This window comes from Lithobates pipiens, unplaced genomic scaffold (genome assembly GCF_037356315.1).
Source record: "Lithobates pipiens isolate NorthernLeopardFrog02 unplaced genomic scaffold, aLitPip1_a1.2 Scaffold_13, whole genome shotgun sequence".
NCBI classification, from domain to species: Eukaryota; Metazoa; Chordata; class Amphibia; order Anura; family Ranidae; genus Lithobates; species Lithobates pipiens.
Genome location: NW_027507718.1, coordinates 233,711,235 through 233,734,158, shown reverse-complemented (window position 1 = coordinate 233,734,158; position 22,924 = coordinate 233,711,235). Strand labels below are relative to the sequence as shown.

The window sequence follows — 22,924 nt, the reverse complement described above, 5'->3', positions numbered from 1 at the left end:
CCTGTCAAGAGAGCAGCCGGTCAGCTCTCCTCTACTCGTGTCTGTCAGTCGCAAGTGAGGAAAAGCCAATCAACGGCTCTTCCTGTTTACATCGTGATCAGCAGTGATTGAACACAGCTGATCACGTGGTAAAGAGCCTCCATCAGAGGCTCTTTACTGAGATTGGTGTAGCGATGTGTCTGACACACTGCTACACCACCGATCACCACGATGCGCACCCCCACTGGTGAATCAGAGCGGTCGTCCTGGGAGGCCGTCATATGATTGTACAGTAACACCAAAAGTATTTGAACCAGGACTCCCACATGCCCTGCTCACTGCACTGCCATCATCCCAGTTGAAAGGGGCGGATTAGCCTAGGAGCTGTGCAGAGCTCAGACACATCCCCGACCCTGCACACCTTCGTCTACACAGGGTGGAAGGGTTTGTGAATTATAAAGTAAAAAGAAACTGCGCTACGGAAAAACTGCACCGAAGTGCAAAGAGATATCCGAACAGATAGATCTTCTATGAGGATCTATGGGAAGCTGTAACTCTACTGTACAACATATTCTACAGTAAAAAGTAAACAAAAAATATAAAGAGTTGCGCTGAACCCGTGTCACAAAGTAATAGAATTGTATGAAAAATTCCCAAAAATTGGGTCCTCAAATAGTAACCATAGCAGATAACATAAGTGTTCAAACATATGTATACTGTAAATTACAATAAAAATATATACGTGAAAAAAAGTTCCTCACATAATATCCAAAATAACAAGTCCATGTAAAGGGTAAAAATCGCACACCCGTGCACAAGATTTGAAATAAAAAATAGTAATGCTACAAGTTTAAATAAAGTCCATCCGGGAGTAAAAAAATTCTTCATAGATGTGTGCTGTGTCCAATCCACCACCAAAGATGTAAAGATTTACTTCTTACCAGATGTCTATGACCCCCGTTACAGAGGGTCACAGAAAGCCTGCAATAATAGTGAATTTTCTCCCAGATCGCCAAACTATTTCGCAGCTCTCTATTGCACAACCTCCAAATTGTAGGCACACCCCTCAGCACTCTCCGGTTAGCTTATCATTGACTCGAGCGGTTATCGATATTTAATTGTGGCATGAAAAGACAAAGTTTAAAAGTGCCTTTTCTCTGCACTGAAGATAACAGGCTCAGCAAATTTCTGGTGAAGTGTGAAGCAGCCCCTCACTTGCTCCCAGTTTTGGTGAATTGGCGTGCGTTCCACTGCCTGATCAGCCAAAAACACAGAGTGTGGTCGGTGTCTCCTGTGTGTGTCATGACCGCTTGAGTCCAATGATAAGCTGACCAGAGACTGCTGAGGGGTGTGCCTACAATTTGGTGGTTGTGCAATAGAGAGATGCAAGATAGTTTGGCGATCTGGGAGAAGATTCACTATTATTGCAGGCTTTCTGTGATCCTCTGTAACGGGGGTCATAAACATCTGGTAAGAAGTAAATCTTTACATCTTTGGTGGTAGATTGGACACAGCACACATCTATGAAGATTTTTTACTCACGGATGGACTTTAATTTGTAGCAATACTCTGCATTTTTTATTTCACATTGTTTGCACGGGTGTGGGATTTTTACCCTTTACATGGACTTGTTATTTTGGATATTAATATATTATGTGAGGAACTTTTTTTCACGTATATATTTTTATTGTAATTTACAGTATACATATGTTTGATCGCTTATGTTATCTGCTATGGTTACTATTTGATGACACAATTTTGTGGAATTTTTCACACAATTCTATTACTTTGACACGGGTTCAGCGCAACCCTTTATATTTTTTGGAAGAGTGTGTGCACCTGCCAAAACTGACAGAAGCCTTCAATGATCCAGACGCCAGAGTGTTTTTTTTTTTTTTTTTTGCACTAACTAGCGGGAATTGTCCAACCCAATTTTAAGTTGCCCTTTAAAATAGACACAGTTTGCATATATTTACTGTATAGTGAATTAGCTTTGCATTAGAACATTCTTAACCACTTCAATGCTGGGCACTTTCTCCCCTTTCCTTCCCATGCCAATTTTCAGCTTTCAGTGCTCTTGCACGCCCAATAAGAATTGCGTGGTCATGCAACACTGTACCCAAATTAAATTTTTATAATTTTGTTCACACAAATAGAGCTTTGTTAAGGTGGTATTTATTTACAAATCCGTTGATCCCAAATATACAAGTAAAGGTGGGTATACATAGGCATGTGAACTTTAGTCTGAAAAGAGTTACAGTGCATCTGGAAAGTATTCACAGCGCCCCACTTTATCCACATATTATGTTACGATTATGGATTAAATTCATTATTATTCTCAAAATTCTACAAACAATACCCCACAATGACAATGTGAAAGAAGTTTGTTTGAAATCTTTGCAAATTTACTAAAAAAATCACATGTACATAAATATTCGCAGCCTTTGCCATGACACTCAAAAGCTCAGGTGCATCCTGTTTCCACTGATCATCCCTGAGATGTTTATACAGCTTGATTGGAGTTCACCTGTGGTAAATTCAGTTGATTGGACATGATTTGGAAAGGCACACACCTGTCTATATAAGGTCCCACAGTTAACCGTGCATGTCAGAGCACAAACCAAGTCATGAAGTTCAAGGAATTGTCTGTAGACCTCCGAGACAGGATTGTATTGAGGCACAGATCTGGGGAAGGGTACAGAAAAATGTATGCAGCATTGAAGGTCCTAATAAGCACAGTGGCCTCCATCACCCGTAAATGGAAAAAGTTTGAAACCACCAGGACTCTTCCTAGAGCGGGCCACCCAGTCAAGCTGAGTGATTAGGGAAGAAGGGCCTTAGTCAGGGAGGTGACCAAGAACCCAATGGTCTGACAAAGCTCCAGCATTTCTCTGGAGAGAGGAGAACCTTCCAGAAAAACAACCATCTCTGCAGCACTCCACCAATCAGGCCTGTATGATAGAGTGGCCAGATGGAAGCCACTCCTCAGTTAAAGGCACACAACAGCCTGCCTGGATCTGACCAAAAGGCATCTGAAGGACTCTGACAATGAGAAACAAAATTCTCTAGCCTGATGAAACAAAGATTGAACTCTTTGGCCTGAATAGCAAGTGCCATATCTGGGGGAAACCAGGGACCGCTCATCACCTGGCCAATACCACCCCTAGAGCGAAGCATGGTTGTGGCAGCATCGTGCTCTGAGGATTTTTTTCAGGAGCAGAAATTAGGAGACTAGTCAGGAGTGAGGGACAGATGAATGCAGCAATGTGCAAAGACATCCTTGATGAAAACCTGCTCCAGAGCGCTCTAGACCTCAGGCTGGGGCAAATGTTTATCTTCCAACAAGACAACGACCCTAAGCACACAGCTAAGATAGCAAAGGAGTGGCTACAGGACAACTCTGTGAATGTCCTTGAGTGACCCAGACAGAGCCCAGACTTGAACCTGATTGAACATCTCTGTAGAGATCTGAAAATGGCTGTGCTCCCCATTCAACCTGATGGAGCTTGAGAGGTCCTGCAAAGGAGACTGTGAGAAACTGCCCAAAAATAGGTGTGCCAAGGTTGTAGCATCATACTCCAAAAGACTTGAGGCTGTAATTGGTGCCAAAGGTGTGTCAACAAAGTATTGAGCAAAGGCTGTGAATACTTATACGTGTTGTTTTTTTATTATTTTTTTTTTTATATATAAATTTGCTCAGATTTCAAACAAACTTCTTTTACGTTGTCATTATGGGGTATTGTTTGTACAATTTTGAGAAAAATTATGAATTTAATCCATTTTGGATTAAGGCTGTAACAAAACAAAATGTGGAAGAAGTGGAGCGATGTGAATATTTTCAGGATGCATTGTATGTCAAGCAGGTGTTAAACATTTAGAGCCCTTTCACGCTGTAGCGCGGCCACGTTAGCTGTAAAGCGATAGTAGTTTTAGCGCTAATGGGTGATCAACGAGCTAAAAGCGCCCGCTTTGCAGGCGCTTTGGCAGCGCTACCCATTCATTTCCATGAGCAGGGCGTTTTGGGAGCCGTGTATACGATGCTGCTTGCAGGACTTTTTCTAATGTCCCACAAGTGCACCGCCCCAGCATGAAAGCACTCGGGCTTTCACACTGGGGAGACTTGAGAGGCCCTTTTCAGGCGCTTTACAGTCACTATTTTTGGCACTAAAACTCCTGAAAAGCACCTTCAGTGTGAAAGGGGTCTTAAAAAAGGTGTCTGTAAATATCATCTGTCCCCTGGAGTTTGCCACATTTTCTTTATTTCCTATCCCTGAGGAGGTGAGGGTAGATTGGTACATTGGTGCCATAGACCGGCTCAAATTCTCTCCTACGTTATCAAACTAAGAATTGTTTGGGCCTGTGTTAATTTTTTTAAGTTTATGGTAACCCTAGTCAGACTGAGATCTTGTGTCAAGAAGTAAAAACAGCTGCTCATGGTACTAAAAATGTTAAATGTTAAGCTAAGATAATTGACAACAGTTACAGAAAGTGCTCAATTTCAGTCATGACGCCTAGAGGCAGGCCTTGAATGTGAAGGATTCAATATGTATTCTCAACATTTTTTTTTTTTTTATTATTATTTTTTTTTTTTTTTTTTAATCGTACAGCTTTTCCCATTTTTATGCCAAAACTCCAGTAAAAGGTCTGTTTATCTTCATGCTTGCTAATAATTGCCTGGGTAGATTTTTGGATCATGTGCTTTTTATGGCATCAGTCTCTATGGTGGCATGAAGCCCTGACCCATCATTTGACAATTCACTGCCAGACAAATTGCTGGTCATTGTTGTCACTTAAATTACCAAATGTAACAACTTTCAGTTAGTTCTTGTTTTAATAATTGGGTCTCTCGCATAGGCGTTTTTTTTTTTTTCCCCTGCCTCTAAACTCCCCTGCCTGTTGTCCATGCACACATAAGCCTTTAGCAGTGTTTAGTGGCAGGGGCTTTTAAAGGCAGGTAAAAAAAAAAAAAACTGTAGAAAAATAAGTAGTTGAATCCAAAAAAAACTCCACCTCGTGTGTGCACCGTCACCACAGGCAATATAGACTCTTACCAGAGAGCCTGGACCCTTTTATTATGAAGGGTCAAAGGGACTTGATGTAGTAATCTTTGCAGGGGTCATCAGCTGGAGATCTGTTGTCGGATCAAACCGGGCATAAGCAGGATATTCGAACCAGACTCCTTCCCACAGTGATCAGATTGATCATAAAATGAGACACCAGATAGTGTAAAATCCCAAAAGGTTTGTTTAATATAAAGTATTGCACTTACATTAGTACAGGTAAAACCATTGTTGTATAAAATATAAGCAGCCGCCTTAAGATATCCAGGCAATGCGCAAACAAATGCGATAGCAGAAAATTGCTTCTAACCCGACTGGCATGCCCCGGAAGAAGTCCTCTCTGATGAAACCGGTCGAGTTAGGTTTCCTGCTATCGCGTTTGTTTGCACAGTGCCTGGATATCTTAAGGTGGCCGCTTATATTTATACGCTGGTTTTACCTGTACTAATGTAAGTGCAATACTTTATTTTAAACAAACTTTTTGGGATTCTACACTATCTGGCGTCTCTATCTGATTGTGGGGTGAATGGATCTTGGCTTGGATATCCTGCTTATGCCCTGTTTGTGTTTGTTTTTTTTTTTTTTTGGATTCAACTACTTATCATGGATTTGTGTTTTCTATAGTTGGATTTTAACCACTTAACAACCGCCCATTGCCGATTAACGGCTTCAGGGCGGTTGTTTAACTCTGAGAGGCCGTTAATTAACGGCCTCCCAGAATTCTTCTCTCGCGCGCCCCCTGGGGCGCGCACACGAGATCATCCGTGACTGCCGGGTCCAGTGGACCGGGCGCATCACGGATCATGGTAAACGGCCGCTCGTCGCGGCCGTTTACCACGTGATCGCTCCGTCAAATGTGATCACTTGTAAACAAACCGGCGTCATAACATGACGCCGGTTCCTCCCTCCCCCTCTCTGTACCGATCGGTACAGCGGAGGGGAAAGAGATCGGTGTCAGCAGTGATGTGGGCTGCATCTGCAGTGCCCACATCGCTGCTCACCGAATTTAACCCCTCAATACTCTGCAGTACCCCCCCATTGCTCTGCAGTACCCCCCCATTGCTCTGCAGTACCCCGCCATTGCTCTGCAGTACCCCGCCATTGCTCTGCAGTACCCCGCCATTGCTCTGCAGTACCCCGCCATTGCTCTGCAGTACCCCGCCATTACCCTGCAGTACCCCCCATTACTCTGCAATACCCCGCCAATACCCTGCCATAAATTGCCATACCCAGCCATACTTGGTGATACCCTGCAATACCCAGCCATAGACACCCCCCCACCCCTCACCACCCTCCGGTGCTTCTACCAACTCGCCAGTACGATCAAAGCCAGAATCTTTTTTTTTATTTTTTTTTATTTCAGGCTTCCCAGCTTAGAGGTGAGATGTGGGGTCATATTGACCCCCAGATTTCACTGTAAAGAGGACCTGTCACCCCATATTCCTATTACAAGGGATGTTTACGTTCCTTGTAATAGGAATAAAAGTGATCAAAAACTTATTTTTGGGGAAAAAAATGTCAAACTAAAATAAAGTAAAATGAACAATAAAAAAAAAAAAAAAAAAAAAAAAAATTTTTTTAAAGTGCCCCTGTCCCCATGTGCTCGCATGCAGAAGCGAACGCATACGCAAGTCCCGCCCACATATGAAAACGGTGTTCAAACCACACATGTGAGGTATCGCCGCGAACGTTAGAGCGAGAGCAATAATTCTAGCCCTAGACCTCCTCTGCAACTCAAAACATGTAACCAGTAAAAAAAAATTTAAAGAGTCGCCTATGGGGATTTTTTAAGTAGCGACGTTTGGCGCCATTCCACGGGCATGTGCAATTTTGAAGAGTGACATGTTTGATATCTATTTACTCAGCATAACTTCATCTTTCACTTTATGCAAAAATTGGGCTAACTTTACTGTTTTTTTTTTTTGTTTTGTTTTGTTTTTAAGCACAAAACTGTTTTTTTCCCCCAAAAAAACGCGTTCGAAAAATTGCTGCGCAAATACCGTGTGAGATATTGTATTCTCCAGGGTCTTTGCTAAAAAAACATATATAATGTTTTGGGATTCTATGTAATTTTCTAGCAAATAAATGATGATTTTTACATGTAGGAGAGAAATGTCAGAATTGTCCTGGGTGCTCCAGAACGCCTGATGGCGCTCCCTGCATGTTGGGCCTCTGTATGTGGCCACACTGTGTAAAAGTCTCACACCTGTGGTATCGCCGTACTCGGGAGTAATAGCAGAATGTGTTTTGGGGTGAAATTTGTGGTATGCATATGCTGTGTGTGAGAAATAACCTGATATGACAATTTTGTGGAAAAAAAAAAAAAAGGAAAAAAAATCTTGATTTTGCAAAGAATTGTGGGAAAAAATTACAACTTCAAAAAACTCATCATGCCTCTTACTAAATACATTGGAATGTCTTCTTTCCAAAAAGGGGTCATTTGGGGGGTATTTGTACTTTTCTGGCATGTTAGGGTCTCAAGAATTGAAATAGGCCGTCAGTACTTCAGGTGTGATCAATTTTCAGATATTGGCACCATAGCTTGTGGACTCTATAACTTTCACAAAGACCAAATAATATCCACCAATTTGTACTTATTTTTACCAAAGATATGTAGTAGTATAAATTTTGGCCAAAATTTATGAAGAAAAAATTACTAATCTGCTAAATTTTATAACAGAAACAAAGAAAAATTCATTTTTACGCAGAATTTTCGGTCTTTTTTCTTTTATAGCACAAAAAATAAAAAACTGAGAGGTGATTAAATACCACCAAAAAAAAGCTCTATTTGTGTGAAAAAAGGACAAAAATTTCATATAGGTCCAGTGTTGCATGACTGAGTAATTGTCATTCAAAATGTGAGAGCACCAAAAGCTGAAAATTGGTCTGGTTATTAAGGGTGTTTAAGTGCCCAGTGGTCAAGTGGTTAATAACCTAATATGAGATTTTTGTTTAGCGCATCATTTTTTATTGTGATTATATCTCACTTTTGTGGTGCTGCTGGACAATTTACACTGTAATGTTGGTGATTGACATTGTTTTTACACATGTGCAGTATTTTTTCTTTATATTAAAAAACCCACTGCCAGTGCGTCCAGGAGCAACAGAGTTTTGGCAGAAAAACCGCTTAACGCTTGTAAACATGTCTAAACGCTAAGTGCTTTTAGCGCTTGAACGTTCGTTCATTTCAAAGGCCAGAATAGATTATTATTCTGGCCTATGAAATATGATGATATAAATTAACGCCTGTACTAATGCCTGTAAATGCGACTAAAAGCATTACATGTTTTAACAAGCGTGGGTTGTTTTTTATTTCTGCCTAAACACTGCTGCCAGGAGAAAAAGCTTCTAGTTTGCAAAACTTCCTCTGTGCATGAGGCCTTATTACAATATCACAGTATTACAATATCTTTTTGTAACTAATTTGAAACTAACCAAGGATATTATTGAACTAACATTTATGTCTTTCAGATGCAGTGTCACCTCAAAGCACATCTCCATGCTCTAGCACACCCAGTTCCCCTGCTGGACACATCAGACCCAGTTCGCTCCAATGTTTAGCACCCAAGCTAAGTGGGCAACGGTACAAGGTAGGACGCAGGAAATCCACAAGCAGCATTCCTCCATCTCCTTTGGCGTGCACTCCATCTTCAGTGTCTCAAGCACCATCTTCCCCACAGCGTGCATCTCCTCCATTAATCTCTGGACATTCAAGAAGCAGCCATAATGTTTTCCAGGGATCAACTTTGTCACCCCCAACAGTTGTTCGCCAAGGAGCAAGAGGTCGGACGACAGAGCCTCCTCGTTCACCTTTGTTAAAGAGAGTACAGTCTGTAGAGAAGATGGCTGCCCACTTTGCTATTGGACGCAAAACACCTCCAGACAGCCATCAGTGTGGTGAGCTACTTGAGACATCTGAAAGTTTGACAGATGCTGCAAGCCATTGTAAAGACTGGGGAACAGAAAAACTTGAGCGGGATCAAGAAGTAGTAGTAATGAGGCGGCTTAACCTCTCAGAACGCAGAGACTCCTTCAAAAAGCAAGAAGCTGTGCAAGAAGTAAGTTTTGATGAACAAGATTCAGGGGATGGCGAGTTGGTCTCTGAAGGGCAAAAGGCAGGGGGCAATTTGGTGCTATGGGAACGGTTACCTCACCAAACTTCTTGGGTTCAAGCAAGACCTGCAAGTATATCATCAATATCTACAGTCCTGGAGCAGCAGCATCGCTTAGTTCCACAAATAGCTGTTCAGACTTCTGAAAGTGATGAACAAGAAGGGCACTGGGAATGCCAGGCTTTTTATCCCCTACATGCAACAGACAGTGGCAAAAGTTCTCCTGTTCCTTGGTTATCAGAGAGTTTGGCTGCCAGTTTAGAAAGGCAGGCTGATTGTCATGATGCTCCCAGACAGCAGAAGTTACAGACTTCGTTGTCTATAGCCACCTCAGATATGCACTTGGACAAAAATGAGCAAAGCAAGAAAACATGCTGAGTCAATATGTTGGCTATAACGCTAAGACTACAAGTGTCAATATGGACTGAAGGCAGTGAAACATTTCACAGCAGTAGTTCTTGCAAAATACAAAGATTTGTACTTGGGGGGGGGGGGGGGGGGTTTACATGTAAGCAAGGGAAAAAGAATGGCATCTTTTACAATTGTAAACTTAATTTAATTTTATTGTTTTTATACTTTTTTTTTTTTTTTTTACGTTACAATATTGTAACTTTTATTTATATCTTGTTTCCAGAAAGTGTGTTCTATGAATTATGAAGAATTCCCAAGGCTTTGGCTGCATTTAGATTACACCCAGAACAGCAAATGATCATGTTTTATACAAAAAAAGGGATTATGGATTCTGCAAAGTGCACCTAAAGATGCAGATAACCAGTAATATATACGTAGCTTTTACCGAGTTCCACCCTCATGTAAACCTTGGGCATGAAAGTCACAAGGTTTGCACAAATACATATAAAAACAAATCAGGTTAAACAAAATGCCTCAGGTGTGGCACGTTAGACACTGCATGACTTTGTAGAACCATAGTCACTATTATCAATCCTAAAAATAATAATGGGTAGCCACAGATCCTAAAAAGAAAAGAGCAAATAAATCGAAAATGATAGAAAACTTCAAAAATCAACATAGTACATGAGATGAATTGGTCTTGCAATTATTTTAATAGTTAACTTATACTCTGTTTGGTATCTGATCAAAGGGCAGTAGGTATAAGCCAAGGACATTTCCAACTAATCCTTACATGGGCACCATAGGTCAACCTGAGGTGGAGATATGAAGGGAGGGGAGTAATCAAAAATGTTCAGCAATTTTGTCTCCAAAAACGTTCCTCTTATTTGCAATATGGATCCATCTTTCTGCTTCCATAGTCCTCTCTGCTTCCCTTTTTGCCTATCTCATAAATTCAGACATTGACTTTGTTTCCAAAATCTGGGTATTAAAGTCTTCGCTGCATTTAGAAGATATGGGGTGACACTGGTTTATACAGTTTCGGGGAGGTAGCATGAAATAAGTACTGCAGGGGATTAAAATCAATGGGTCGTAATCCTGTATAGTTAATGTATTTTAGATTATATTTGGTCATTACTACATCACTAGCAACAAGATGAGTTTAAAGTATTTTGTGAAGTGAAGCCACTGTTTTTAAGTTGTCTTCCTTTATCAAGAACAATGAGTTCTTTTCAGTTCAGAGGTGTCAGTGGCTGCTATTGCAGCTTGATGAATATGTGGATGTACACTAGGCTTAAGTTCACATGTGCTGCCTATGTGCTAGCTTCCATTTACAGCAGGTTGTGTGAAACTTTATGGAACAATTTTTTTTGTTTACTGTAGAATTCATGATTTATTGGCCATTTTTCAGAGAATATGAATAACACAAAAACATTTTTCACTCATGGTTAGTGTTTGGCTGAAGCCATTTATTAACCAACTGGGTTTATTCTTTTTAAATCCTAATGGCAACAGAAACTACCCAAATGACCCAGATCAAAAGTTTACATACCCTGGTGATTTTGGCCTGATATGATGCACACAAGTTGACACAAAGGGGTTTGCATGACTATTAAAGTGGAAGTAAACCCATCGATTTAAACAGTTAAAAAAAAAAAGGCATGCCGGGAATGCTAACTGCACATTGGCTGTGCTCTCAGCCAAACTATCAAACCATCCAATTGCTGGTGTCATAACGAATCACGTGTGCAGCACCATAGCAGTTAAAGATTAAACAGAGACAAAGATGGCAGCTTCCTTGGCTGAAAACGATAGGGGATTTTACTTCCACTTTAAAGGTAACCAGCCTCACCTGTGATCTGATTGCTTGTAATTTAGTGTGTGTGTGTGTATTGAAAAGGTCAATACATTTCTGGACTCCTGACAGACCCTTGCATCTTTCATCCATGGCTGCACTGACGTTTCTCAATTCTTAGTCATGGGGAAAGAAAAAGAATTGTCAAAGTATATGTGGGGAAAAATCGTTGAACTGTATAAAACAGGAAAGGGATATAAATAGATATCCAAGGAATTCAGAATGCCAATCAGCAGTGTAATATGTGGGGTTCTGTTGAAACCAAACCACGGTCATGTAGACAACCTAGAATTTCAGCCACAACTGCTAGGAAGATTATTCGGGATGCAAAGTAAAACCCACAGGTAACTTCAGATGAAATACAGGACTCTCTGAAAATGTGGTGTGGCTGTTTCAAGATGCACAATAAGGAGGCACTTGAAAGATGGGATGCATGGTCGAGTGGCCAGAAGAAAGCCATTACTACGCAAATGCAACAAATTATCCCGCTTACAATACGCCAAACAGCACAGACGAGGCTCAAACCTTCTGGCACAAAGTCATTTGCAGTGATGAGACCAAATGCAGTATTTTATCAAAAAATACTGGAGGAACATTTGCATTCATCGGCTGGGAATCTGCACATGGGACTTGCTTGGACATTCCAACTTAGACCCCATTCACACCTGAGCGTTTTGTAGCTTGACGCCTGAAGCTACAAAACGCTGGAGGGGAAAAAATCCATTATTCTCAATGGAGATGGTTCACATCACCACTCCAAGCCACCTGAAGCTCAAACAAGTTCCGGACCCTTTTTTGTCGCGCGAATCGGGCTGATTTGGGCGTTTTTCTTCTAACATTGGTGACCTTTTGCCCTGCACAAATTCGCGGTAAAAAGCGCCGCGAATCGCGGTAAAAAGCACCGCAAAAAACGCTACGCTCAGGTGTGAATGCAGCCTTAATGATCCAAAACACAAGGCCAAGTTGACCTGTAATTGGCTAAAGCAGAATAAAGTGAGGGTTCTGGAGTGGCCATCTCAGTCTCCTGATCTCGATATCATTGAGCCACTCTGGGGAGATCTCAAACATACAGTTCATTCAAGACAGCCCAAGAATTTACAGGAACTGGAGGCGTTTTGCCAAGAGGAATGGGCAGCTTTACTATCTGAGAAGATAAAGAGCCTCATCCACAAATACCACAAAAGACTGATGTTAAAGGGGGGGGCAATATACAGTATTAACCCAGACCAATTTTCAGCTTTCAGTTCTGTCGCACTTTGAAAGACAGTTGCGCAGGCATGCTACCCTGTACCCAAACTACATTTTTATCATTTTTTTTCCACAAATAGAGCTTTCTTTTGGAGGTATTTTTTCACTGCTGGGATTTTTTTTCCTTCTAAACAAACAAATAAAAAATATATACATTTTTTTTTGTTTCTGTTACAAAACTTTTTCTCCATTGATGGGGCTGCACCAATGAGGTGGCACTGATATGCAGCTCTGGGTACACATAGGTGGCATGGATGGGCACTGGTAGGTAGCACTGTACAGTAATTGATGGTAGGGCTGGATGCCAAACAATGCCTGCGATTCAGTGATGCCCATTGTGGGCACTGATTGGCATCCCTGGTGGTCTAGGGTGGCATCCCTGGTGGTCCAGTGTGGGCATTCTCAGGGGGGCTGTGCTCATGATCAGCACAGACCCCCCCTAGTGAGAGGAGCAGACTGACACACCGCACCACCAGTTGCCGCGATGCATGCCCCCACGTCCTGCTGGATGTCTGGTCAGGGTACTGAAACCACTTTGCCGCCGTCATTGTGCTATATGACGGGTAACAAGTGGTTAAGAACTGGGGTATGTGAACTTTTGATCAGGGTCATTTTGGCAGTTTGTCGCCATTATGATTTAAAAACGGTAAACACAGTTGATTGATAATAAATGGCTTCAGCCAAACGCTAACCATGAGTGAAAGTAAAGTTTGTGTTATTCATATTCTCTGAAAAATGGCCAAGAAATCATAAATTCTTCCAGGGTATGTAAACTTATGAGCACAACTGTACATGGCTGTTCAGAGTCCCCCCTCACATACAAAGCAGAAGGGACACATTTATCTTTCCATACAAATCTTTGTTTACAGCAGACGTGGTTCTCCAAATATCTGTTATACTACCTGAGTTTTGTGTATATTGTGAATGTGATGAACAGAACTCCACAAAGCACACATGTAATAAGTGGTGTATCTATAGACGTATTTCTCATCCATTTCAGGCCACAGTAAGGCTTAACCTTCAAGTTATCCTGTTGCCTAGATTAGGATTGGGGCACCCATGGTTTGAATTTTGGCCAGTTCAGCATGAATCATCCGAATTTTGAACAGTGCACGACAGCCTTAGACTTTCTCAGCTGAGGTTTTCATTATGATCATGAGAGAGTTTGAGCCAAATTACCTAGTTTTCTGACTCTGATCGCAGAGGCCACAAGTGTACTCCCACAAACTCCACTGCAGATTCTGTATCTGATTAGGCTGTGGCCTTAGTGGCTTCTGAGCCACAGACATTCTGAGTTGCTCGTGTCCTTGACCAATAAACTTGCACCCCAGGAGTCACAGCCTACTACTATAATTTTTCAAATTAAAGGAGACCCTTTCAGCTCGTATTGTTTGCACATTACTCTAAATCTAGAGAATCAGCTTGTTGCTTCTACTAGTGTTGTTTCTAGTCTTGGATTGTTTTTAACTCCTGAGACTGCACAGACTTCCCCTTGTACCTGCTATTTCTCTTTGGAGATTGCAAACATCCTTACAAATTGTTCCCCCTAAATACCTGTTAGTCTTGTATCTGTCTAGTGAGAATTGTATGCAGGATGCAGTGAGGGTGCATCAGTTTCTTATTCCATTCCACCATTTCTTGGTGGCTTAAAGTGTTACTAAACCCACTACAGTAAAATCTGTCTGTATATGCAGAATAGCATGCTTGTTACATTCACTGTGGAACTTATGGGGTCAATCCTCTGTATTATGTAAAAAGGCTCTTTGATCCTGTATGTACAGATCCTTTCCCTCCTGCAGGGTCACTCTGGGCAAGGACAGATAAGACAGAGTGGTTCCCTTGCACATGTTCAGTTTAGTCTCTATTGCTGTAGAGAATATTTCCTTGTTGAGCTAAGCTAGTCAGGTCACATGGTATTGACATCACACCTGTGGGTGTGGATACAGATCCTAAATGACAGCACAGTCTCCCTCCATGCCCAGTAACTAAAAAGGAACACAGTGGGTGTTATGTCACCTCTTGATTGATGGAATCCAATAACCGCATGAAGACACATGCTATAATGGAAATCTCCTCCTATCTGAACACTTAGCACTCGGGCGCACCCTGCAGTTTATCATGTGAGTGTGGTATACAGATCAACCAAAAAGGTTATAATGGCAGTATTTTAATGAACTGGCGGCCGATGAACTATTTTCATATTACTGGGTTTAGTAACACTTTTTAACCACTTAAGGATTTGCCCCCTTAATGACCAGGCCTTTTTTTTGCGATACGGCACTACGTCGCTTTAACTGACAATTGTACGGTTGTGCAACACTGTACCCAAAAAAAATTGACGTCCGCCCCCCCCCCCCCCCCCCCAAATGGCACCTCTGTGGTTTTTATTTTTAAACAAAGCGACAATTTTGGAAAAAAATATACTTTTTTTGCTATAATGCATAGCTAATAAATATATATATATATATATATATATATATATATATATATAAATATAATTATGGTAATTCATCAGTTTAGGCAGATAATGTTCTTCTACATATTTTTGGTGAAAAAAAAATCACAATAGGCTTGTATTGATTGGTTTGTGCAAAAGTTATTGCATCTACAAACTATGGGATACATGTAGGGACCTTGGGGTTTATTTATTTATTTATTTATTTTTTCTTGCAGGACTGCGACATTGTGGGGGACAAATCTGACCCCAATTTACACTTTTTGGGGACCAGTGACATTGATCAGTGCTCATAAATGACACTGGCAGAAAGGGGGTTAACTGCGTTCTAGGTGTGTTCTAACTGTAGAGGGGATGGGCTGCCTTGAACGTGAGAGATCGCTGTTCCCAATCACTGGGAACAGAAAATCTGTCATGTCCCCTGTCAGAATGTGAATCCACCATTCTGCCTCTGTACTAGGGGATTGTGTGTCCCGACGGACATCGAGTCTGCCCGACCCGCGGGCATGCTCCTGTAGCGGGCACGAGAGCACTCCACTACAGCGCTAGCCGCCGTACAATGACAGCGATTCGCACAGGGGAGCCAACCTGCCACAGTACTGCAGCAGGCGGTCCTTAGGTGGGTAAAGCAGACCATCATTGAAGCTTATGGTCTCAAAGATCAGGTTCCACCCTTTTCTGTCAAGGGGCCATTTACTAGATCTGGGTGCTTTGGATTTCTGCATCAAGCATCTGTTTTTTTCCAGATTTGCAAAGCTGCTACTTGATTTTCAGTTCATGTGTTTTTTAATTTCTACCAAGTGGATGTTGTGGCCCCATCTGATACCAGCTGTGGACGTAGTTTCTAGTCCTCCTTAGGTGACATTATAACCCAAAGGTTAAGACTTTCTGTGCTGCCTCAATAGACTTCAAGAAAATGATTTTACTGGTGGGTACAAAAATCCTTTTCTTCTGTTTTAGATGTTTTTGGAAAATTTTATATTGGTTGTAAACCCTTACAATCCACTTTTTACTACAGGTAAGCCTATAATGAGGCTTACCTGTAGCTACCCTGGATATCTCCTAAAGCTGGACGGTTTAGGAGATATCTCCTAAAGCTGCACGGTTTAGGAGATATCTCCTGTATCAGCATGTGCTGACGTCATTGGCACATGCGCACTGAAGCAACAGCGCATTCGTGCCGTTGCTTCAGGTGACTTGCCGGTGGCTCGCACTTGCGGGAGTGATGTCATTGTGGCTCCGGGCAATCGCAGTGCTGGAGCCTGTGATACGCGGGGATCATTCCGGGAGCAATGTCGCCAGCGGGACCAGTGTAAGGGGACTGCAGCGGGGGCTTCAATCTAAGGCAGGGGTCTCAAACTGGCGGCCCTCCAGCTGTTGCGAAACTACAAGTCCCATCATGCCTCTGCCTGTGGGAGCCATGCTTGTAACTGTCACCCTTGCAATGCCTCATGGGACTTGTAGTTTCGCAACAGCTGGAGGGCCGCCAGTTTGAGACCCCTGATCTAAGGTGAGTATTTCATAATGAGCTAGTATGCGATGCATATTGGCTCATTTATGCCTTTTTGTGTGTGTGGAGTGGGATTACAGCCACTTTAAGGGCATAGTTCAACTAATTTAAGCTGCTTAAAGTAGAACTAAATGGGGGGGGGGGGGGGGGGGGAAATGGCAGCATGTAGAGTTTTTTTGGTAGAAGAGAGCCAAGAAAACAGTTTGGTATTGGCATGTAATATAGAATACCGCCTGTACATCCTACCTCCTGATATCCTTCAATCTGAAGGAGTCGGGCAGATTATTGACCAAACAGTGACTGCAGCCAACTGGCAGCACCCACTCCATTTTGGCATGCAGAATACAATATCCTCAGCAGTAGATTTGACCCTCTGCACTGTTTAATGTATGATTCATTTTAGTTTCTACCAGCCTGGGCCACTGTTTGTGTTTACAACAGATTTTCCTAAGCGGGCTGATTGCAGTACTGTGCATGTGCTAGTATATGACGTAGACTTCAGTGGGCTGCCTGTATATTAGTACTGAACTAATTTTTTATAATGTTTAATTACAAAATGATTCGTATAGCAAATATCTGTTCTATTAATTATTACGAAAACTGGAGTTTTCCTATTTAATGTGCCTTTGCTATATACTATTAACCGGAGGCTGCTGAAGTTTGTGTTCTTAATATGTGCAGAGGAGAAAGCCGAATTTCCCCTGTTTAATACATAGTGATGTGATAAAAGGGCATTGCCTATTTTCAATGTTATTAAACTCCTTCATTTGTATAACTTAGTATTTTATAAATATATAACAGATTTTTTTTTTTTATTTGTAAAAAACAAAAACAAAAAAACAGAAAACATATTTGTAAAGGCAAGTATTTATGGAGTATGACCGAAGAATATTGTGTTTGTCCATGTCTGCAGTTTTATATACATTTCAATTTTCAAATATGTGTACATATTACAAGAAGCAGATTGTGTTTACTGAAGACTATTTTTAGCTTGACCTAGGTTAACAAGCAAAAACTGCTGTAATACTGTTCTTCGACCATCGATCCTATTTATGCATTCTTTTATAACTACATGGATGGCTGTTTGTCAGTGAAATGTTTCCTTTGAGACCTTAAATGTTACTTTTCATTATTTAATTAAAGAACAATATTGTGTACGTGTATTTGCAAAGTAGTATCCTAAAAACTGAAAGTACTGTACTTACTACTTGTTGCATTATAATTAAAGTATATCTAAAACACAAACTTTTTTTCTTTAACTTTGGATAAAGTATGGGTGGGTTAAAATCGCTGTATTTAAAAAAAAAAAAAAATAATTTGTCATTTGTTTCTGATTAGGGATATTTTCCATTCCCTTCTTGTCCTGTAGCATCAACTGGAAGCGAGAAGATATCTTTCCAATGTAAGGAAAGTCCCCTGCGACATATGTCGCAATTGGGAGATTTCTCCTCTGTTCCTGTTCTGGTGGCAACTCGGAATATTAGGTTCTCCTTTTGCATTCATTCCTAGAGATGTTGATGATCAGGACAATAGGAGAGAGTGACTCTTCCCTAACAGGAACATGGGCAGCAGAGAAACCTTCTTTACAGTGGTTCTAACCCCTCACCATTCTATCCAGATCTAAAAAAAAAAAAGCTTTGCCTTAAGCCTTGTACACACAATGAGAATGTCGGATGAATAATCGTGTGTGGGGTTTTTTTGGTGTGTTTTTTTTTTCGGTTTTTCTTTTCTATATTTTTGTGTGTTAGTCTCATAAAGTTATGAAAATTCTCATATGACAAAATACAACTTTAGAAGTAATGTATTGGGGAAATACTGTTCTGATTAAACTAAAATCGTACGCTCTGGTATCGTACAAGAAAATTTTTCTGTATTTGCCGCTTTGGATAATTTTGGATGAACTCTCAAAAGCTGTGTACTAACTATCAGATTATCGTACGATTGCTTTGAAAAAGGTTTTTTTACGTCTAATTTTTCTCATCGTATGTACTGGGCATTTACTCTTTAACTGATAAGCAGCTTAATTAATGACATTGAAATATATATTTACCTATGCATGCAAACTCTAGACCAGTGATGGCAAACCTTGGCACTACAGATGTTTTGGAACTACATTTCCCATGATGCTCATACACTCTGCAGTATAGGTGAGCATCATGGGAAATGTAGTTCCAAAACAACTGGGGTGTCAAGGTTCACCATCACTGATCTAGTCCCCTTTCACACTGATGGATCGATCGGGTCTGCCTGTCAGTTTTTCAGGTGGCCCTAATCTGACAATCTATTGATCGCTATGGAGCGGGAAGGGGTGTCAACAGCCACCCACTGACATCCCACCTGATACTGTCTGCTAAAAACAGATGGATGGGGATCCATTCCCCATCAGTCTGGTGGATCGGCTTGGATAACAGATGGAAATGGACAGGAGGTCTGTTTCCATCCCACAGCTCATAGAGGACAGCGGGATGTGTCACCTCTGCATCAGCGGACATGGACCTGTCATCCACCTGCTCAGCGTGAATCAGTGGAGAGATCCCCTTCTGAGTGAGTGGATCCGCTGGGGGGCTACGCCAGTGTAACAGGGGCCTGAAAGTGTTTTAAGAATTTCCTTCAATGGAAACCATTGTTCTTATTCCAGGACACTGATAAGATCTCCTATGCGCTACATTTAAAAAGATTACAAGGGAACCTGTTGATCTCTCTTGACTTGTTGGGAGTAAATGGGCAATGGAATTTTCTAATGTTAAAACCTTAGTGTTACTAAACCCACAACAGTAAAATTAGTCTATATATGCAATAAAGCAAGCTTGTTATACTCGCTGTGGAACCCAAGGGGGTTAATCATTTGCATTGTGTATAAAGGCTGTTTTATCATGTCTCTCTCCTCCTCTTCTTTCACTGTCTCCAAAAAAAAAAATAACCTGATATTTACAGAGCTAGGGGACGGGCTGCACATGCTAAGTGTGTGTTTTTTTTTTTTTTTTGGGAGTGTGCATGTGATCAGCACTGTCCAGACAGAGGATCAGGGGAAAATGGAAAAACTTCCTACAAGCTTTACTAGGAACTGCTACAAGTCACAAGGCTGCTAGAGTGCCTTGAAAAAGTATTCATATCCCTTGACATTTTCCACATTTTGTCATGTTACAACCAAAAATGTAAGTGGATTTTTTTGGGGGGATTTTATGTGATAGACTAACACTAAGTGGCACATAATTGTGAAGTTTTTTTTTTTTTACAAATATGTGAAAAGTGTGGTGTGCATTTGTATTCAGTTCCCTTTGCTGTGATGCCCCTAACTAATATCTAGTGAAACTAATTTCCTTCAGAAGTCACCTAATCAGTAAATAAAGTCCACCTGTGTGTAATTTAATCAGTATAAATACAGCTGTTCTGTGAAGCCCTCAGGATTGTTGGAGAACGTTAGTGAACAAACCACATCATGAAGGCCAAGGAACACATCAGATAGTTCAGCAATAAAGTTGTGGAGAAGTTTAAAGCAGGGTTAGGTTATAAAAAAAAAAAAAAATAATAATAATAATATCCCAAGCTTTGAACATCTCGTAGAGCACTGTTCAATAGAGCATCCAAAAATGGTAAGAGTATGGCACAACTGCAAACCTATCAAGAAATGCTCATCTACCTAAACTGGGCAAGGAGCGCATTAATCAGAGAAGCAGCCAAGAGCCCCATGGTAATGCTGGAGAAGCTGCAGAGAGCTCAGGTAGGAGAACCTGTCCACAAGCCAACTATTAGTTGTGCACTCCACAAATCTAGCCTATATGGAAGAGTTGCAAGAAGAAATCCATTGTTGAAAGAAAGCCAAATATGGGGAACACAACAAATCTGTGAAAGAAGGTGCTTTGGTCAGATGAGACCAAAATTGAACTTTTTGGCCTAAAAGCAAAACACAAGGTTTCCACCAAACACTGCACATCACCCTGGAAACGCTATCCCCACTGTGAAACGTGGCAGTGGCAGTATCGTGTTGTGTGGATGCTTTTCTTCAGCAGGGACACGGAAGCTGGTCAGAGTTGATAAGAAGATGGATGGAGCCAAATACAGGGCAATCTTTAGACGAAAACCTGTTAGTCTGCAAAACACTTGAAACTGAGGTTCACCTTCCAGTAGGACAATGACCCGAAACATACAGCCAGAGCTACAATGGAATGGTTTAGATCAAAGCATATTGGTGTGGTCCAGTCTAAATCCAATTGAGAATATGTGGCAAGATTTGAAAATTGCTGTTCAGACGCTCTCCATCTAATCTGACAGATTTTGAGCCATTTTGTAAAAAGAATGGGCAAAAATGTCACTCTCTAGATGTGCAAAGCTGGTAGAGGCATCCCCAAAAATACTTTTTTTTTTTTTAGCTGTAGCTGTACTTGCAGTGAAAGGTGATTATACAAAGTATTTGACTCAGGGGGGCTGAATACAAATGCACAACACACTTATCAGATATTTATTTGTACAAAATTTTAAAAACCGTTTATAATTTTCCTTCCACTTCAGAATTATGTGCCACTTTTTTTTGTTTAATAAATGTTTATTAAAGATAAACAACAAACATATACTGTTAAATCCACATACAGCACCCAGTCCCATAAACCAGGGGACAGGATATGTGCCACTTTATGTTGGTCTATCACATACAATCCTAATAAAATACATTTTAAGTTTTTGTTTGTAACATGGCAAAATGTGGAAATTGTCAAGGGGTATGAATACTTTTTCAAGACACTGTATACTGGTGCTGACACTTCAATTTGGCCTTGATATTTAGGCTTTAAAGTGGAGGGCCACCCTGAAAAAAAAAAAATATTAAAAATTACAAAAAAATCTAAAAAAAAAAAAAAATGAAAACAATTTTTTTTTTGACTTACCAGAAGTGCCTGTTGCTAGGCACATAATCCTAATCTTCCTCTTCCTCCTCCGCGGAGATCTTCTTTCTTCTCTCCTCCGTGCGACGTCTTCTGGGTAATGGGTCGCGCTGTGTTCTGGGAACTGTGTATTCCAGAACATAGCGCGTCCCATTCACAAAGCGCTGCGTGACTCGCGCATGCGCAGTAGGAAACGGACAGTGAAGCCGTAAGGCTCCACTGCCTGTTTCCCTTACAAGGAATGGTGGCGCCGGGACCTGAGAGCCGAGGGACGGGTCGGCCGACATCGCGGGCGCCCTGGACAGGTAAGTGGGCTGATTAAGTCAGCAGCTGCAGTGTTTGCAGCTGCTGACTTTTTTTAATTTTTTTTTTTAAACGGCCCTCCTCTTTAATTACCTCTGCTTACAAAAGGGTTAATGAAGAGTACTTTCAATAACTTTCCAATATATACTAGCCCTTGCAGTCCCCAAATTGAAGCCTTGCTTGCTATAATATATAACTGGATACTTATATTTATAGGTAAAGTTGATTCAGGGAATATCTGATTGCCTTTGGAGATGAGGAGGGAATATCCCCCCCCCCCCCGGAGCAAATTGGATCATGCTTTTACTGATGTGTGTTTTTTTTATTTTGCCTTCCTGTGGATCAGCTGTGGGTATAAGAGTGTATATGGAGGTTTTCATTTTCTGTGTTTATTTTATTTAATTTTTTTTACATTGGTTGGCCTTGTGTCTTTTTTCAATAAGATTAACTATGCATTTGCTGACATCAGTGGCCTGCCCAGAACTATGACATCACTGACATCTTCCTTTCTGGCGTTTTCCTCACTGTCCCTATAAATAACCACTTAAACAGGAGCTCTGGTCTCTTAAGTAAAAATTAAGGCAGCCGCTACAAAAACTGTAGTGGCTGACTTTTAATAAACACCCACTCGCCTCTCCCAGAATCCGACGCTGTGTTCATCCCAGCAGTTTTCTCCGTGTTCCCTCTTGCCGGTGTTCTGTCAAAATCTCCAATTACGTCACTTCCGGTGAATCTCCAGCAGCAATATGATTTTGATTTCGACAACTTGGTAGTGTATACGCTGTCAGTGTTCTGTGAAAACAGCCAAGTTGTTGAAACTGTAGAGTCAGCAGAAGTGACGTGGTTGGAGATTTTGGCGAGTTGGCTGTTCTGAGAGAACTCCGGCATCTTTACTATGGGCACCTGGCTGTGACAGCTTGCTAGTGCCCACTGCGCACTGTGAATGGTCCCGCAGTCTTCTGGGACCTGTTGTGTCCCAGAAGACTTTGGGAGGAAGGGGGGGAGGAGAACACGGAGCGAGTACCCGTCAAAATTGGTACTCCCTCTTCCCAAAAAGCTCAATTTCCCAAATGGGAGGAGGCTTTAAAGTGGAACTTCCCTTTTGGGTGAAGCTCTGCTTTTAGTTCTCCACACAACTGGACTTGATCATCGTAGAGCACTATGCTTCAATGGC

General features: G+C 41.3%; 1 protein-coding gene across 3 annotated transcripts in view; it reads left to right on the top strand.

Moving 5' to 3' along the window:
* MAST3 (microtubule associated serine/threonine kinase 3) overlaps nucleotides 1-14,972 on the top strand; it is a 229,955-nt gene extending 214,983 nt beyond the window's left edge. For all 3 annotated transcript variants that reach the window (XM_077476340.1, XM_077476342.1, XM_077476341.1), the window contains one exon: nucleotides 8,511-14,972. In XM_077476340.1, coding sequence (XP_077332466.1) covers nucleotides 8,511-9,529 — 1,019 coding nt within the window. In that variant the 3' untranslated portion in view covers nucleotides 9,530-14,972. The remainder of the gene's footprint in view (nucleotides 1-8,510) is intronic.
* Nucleotides 14,973-22,924: the final 7,952 nt, after the last annotated feature.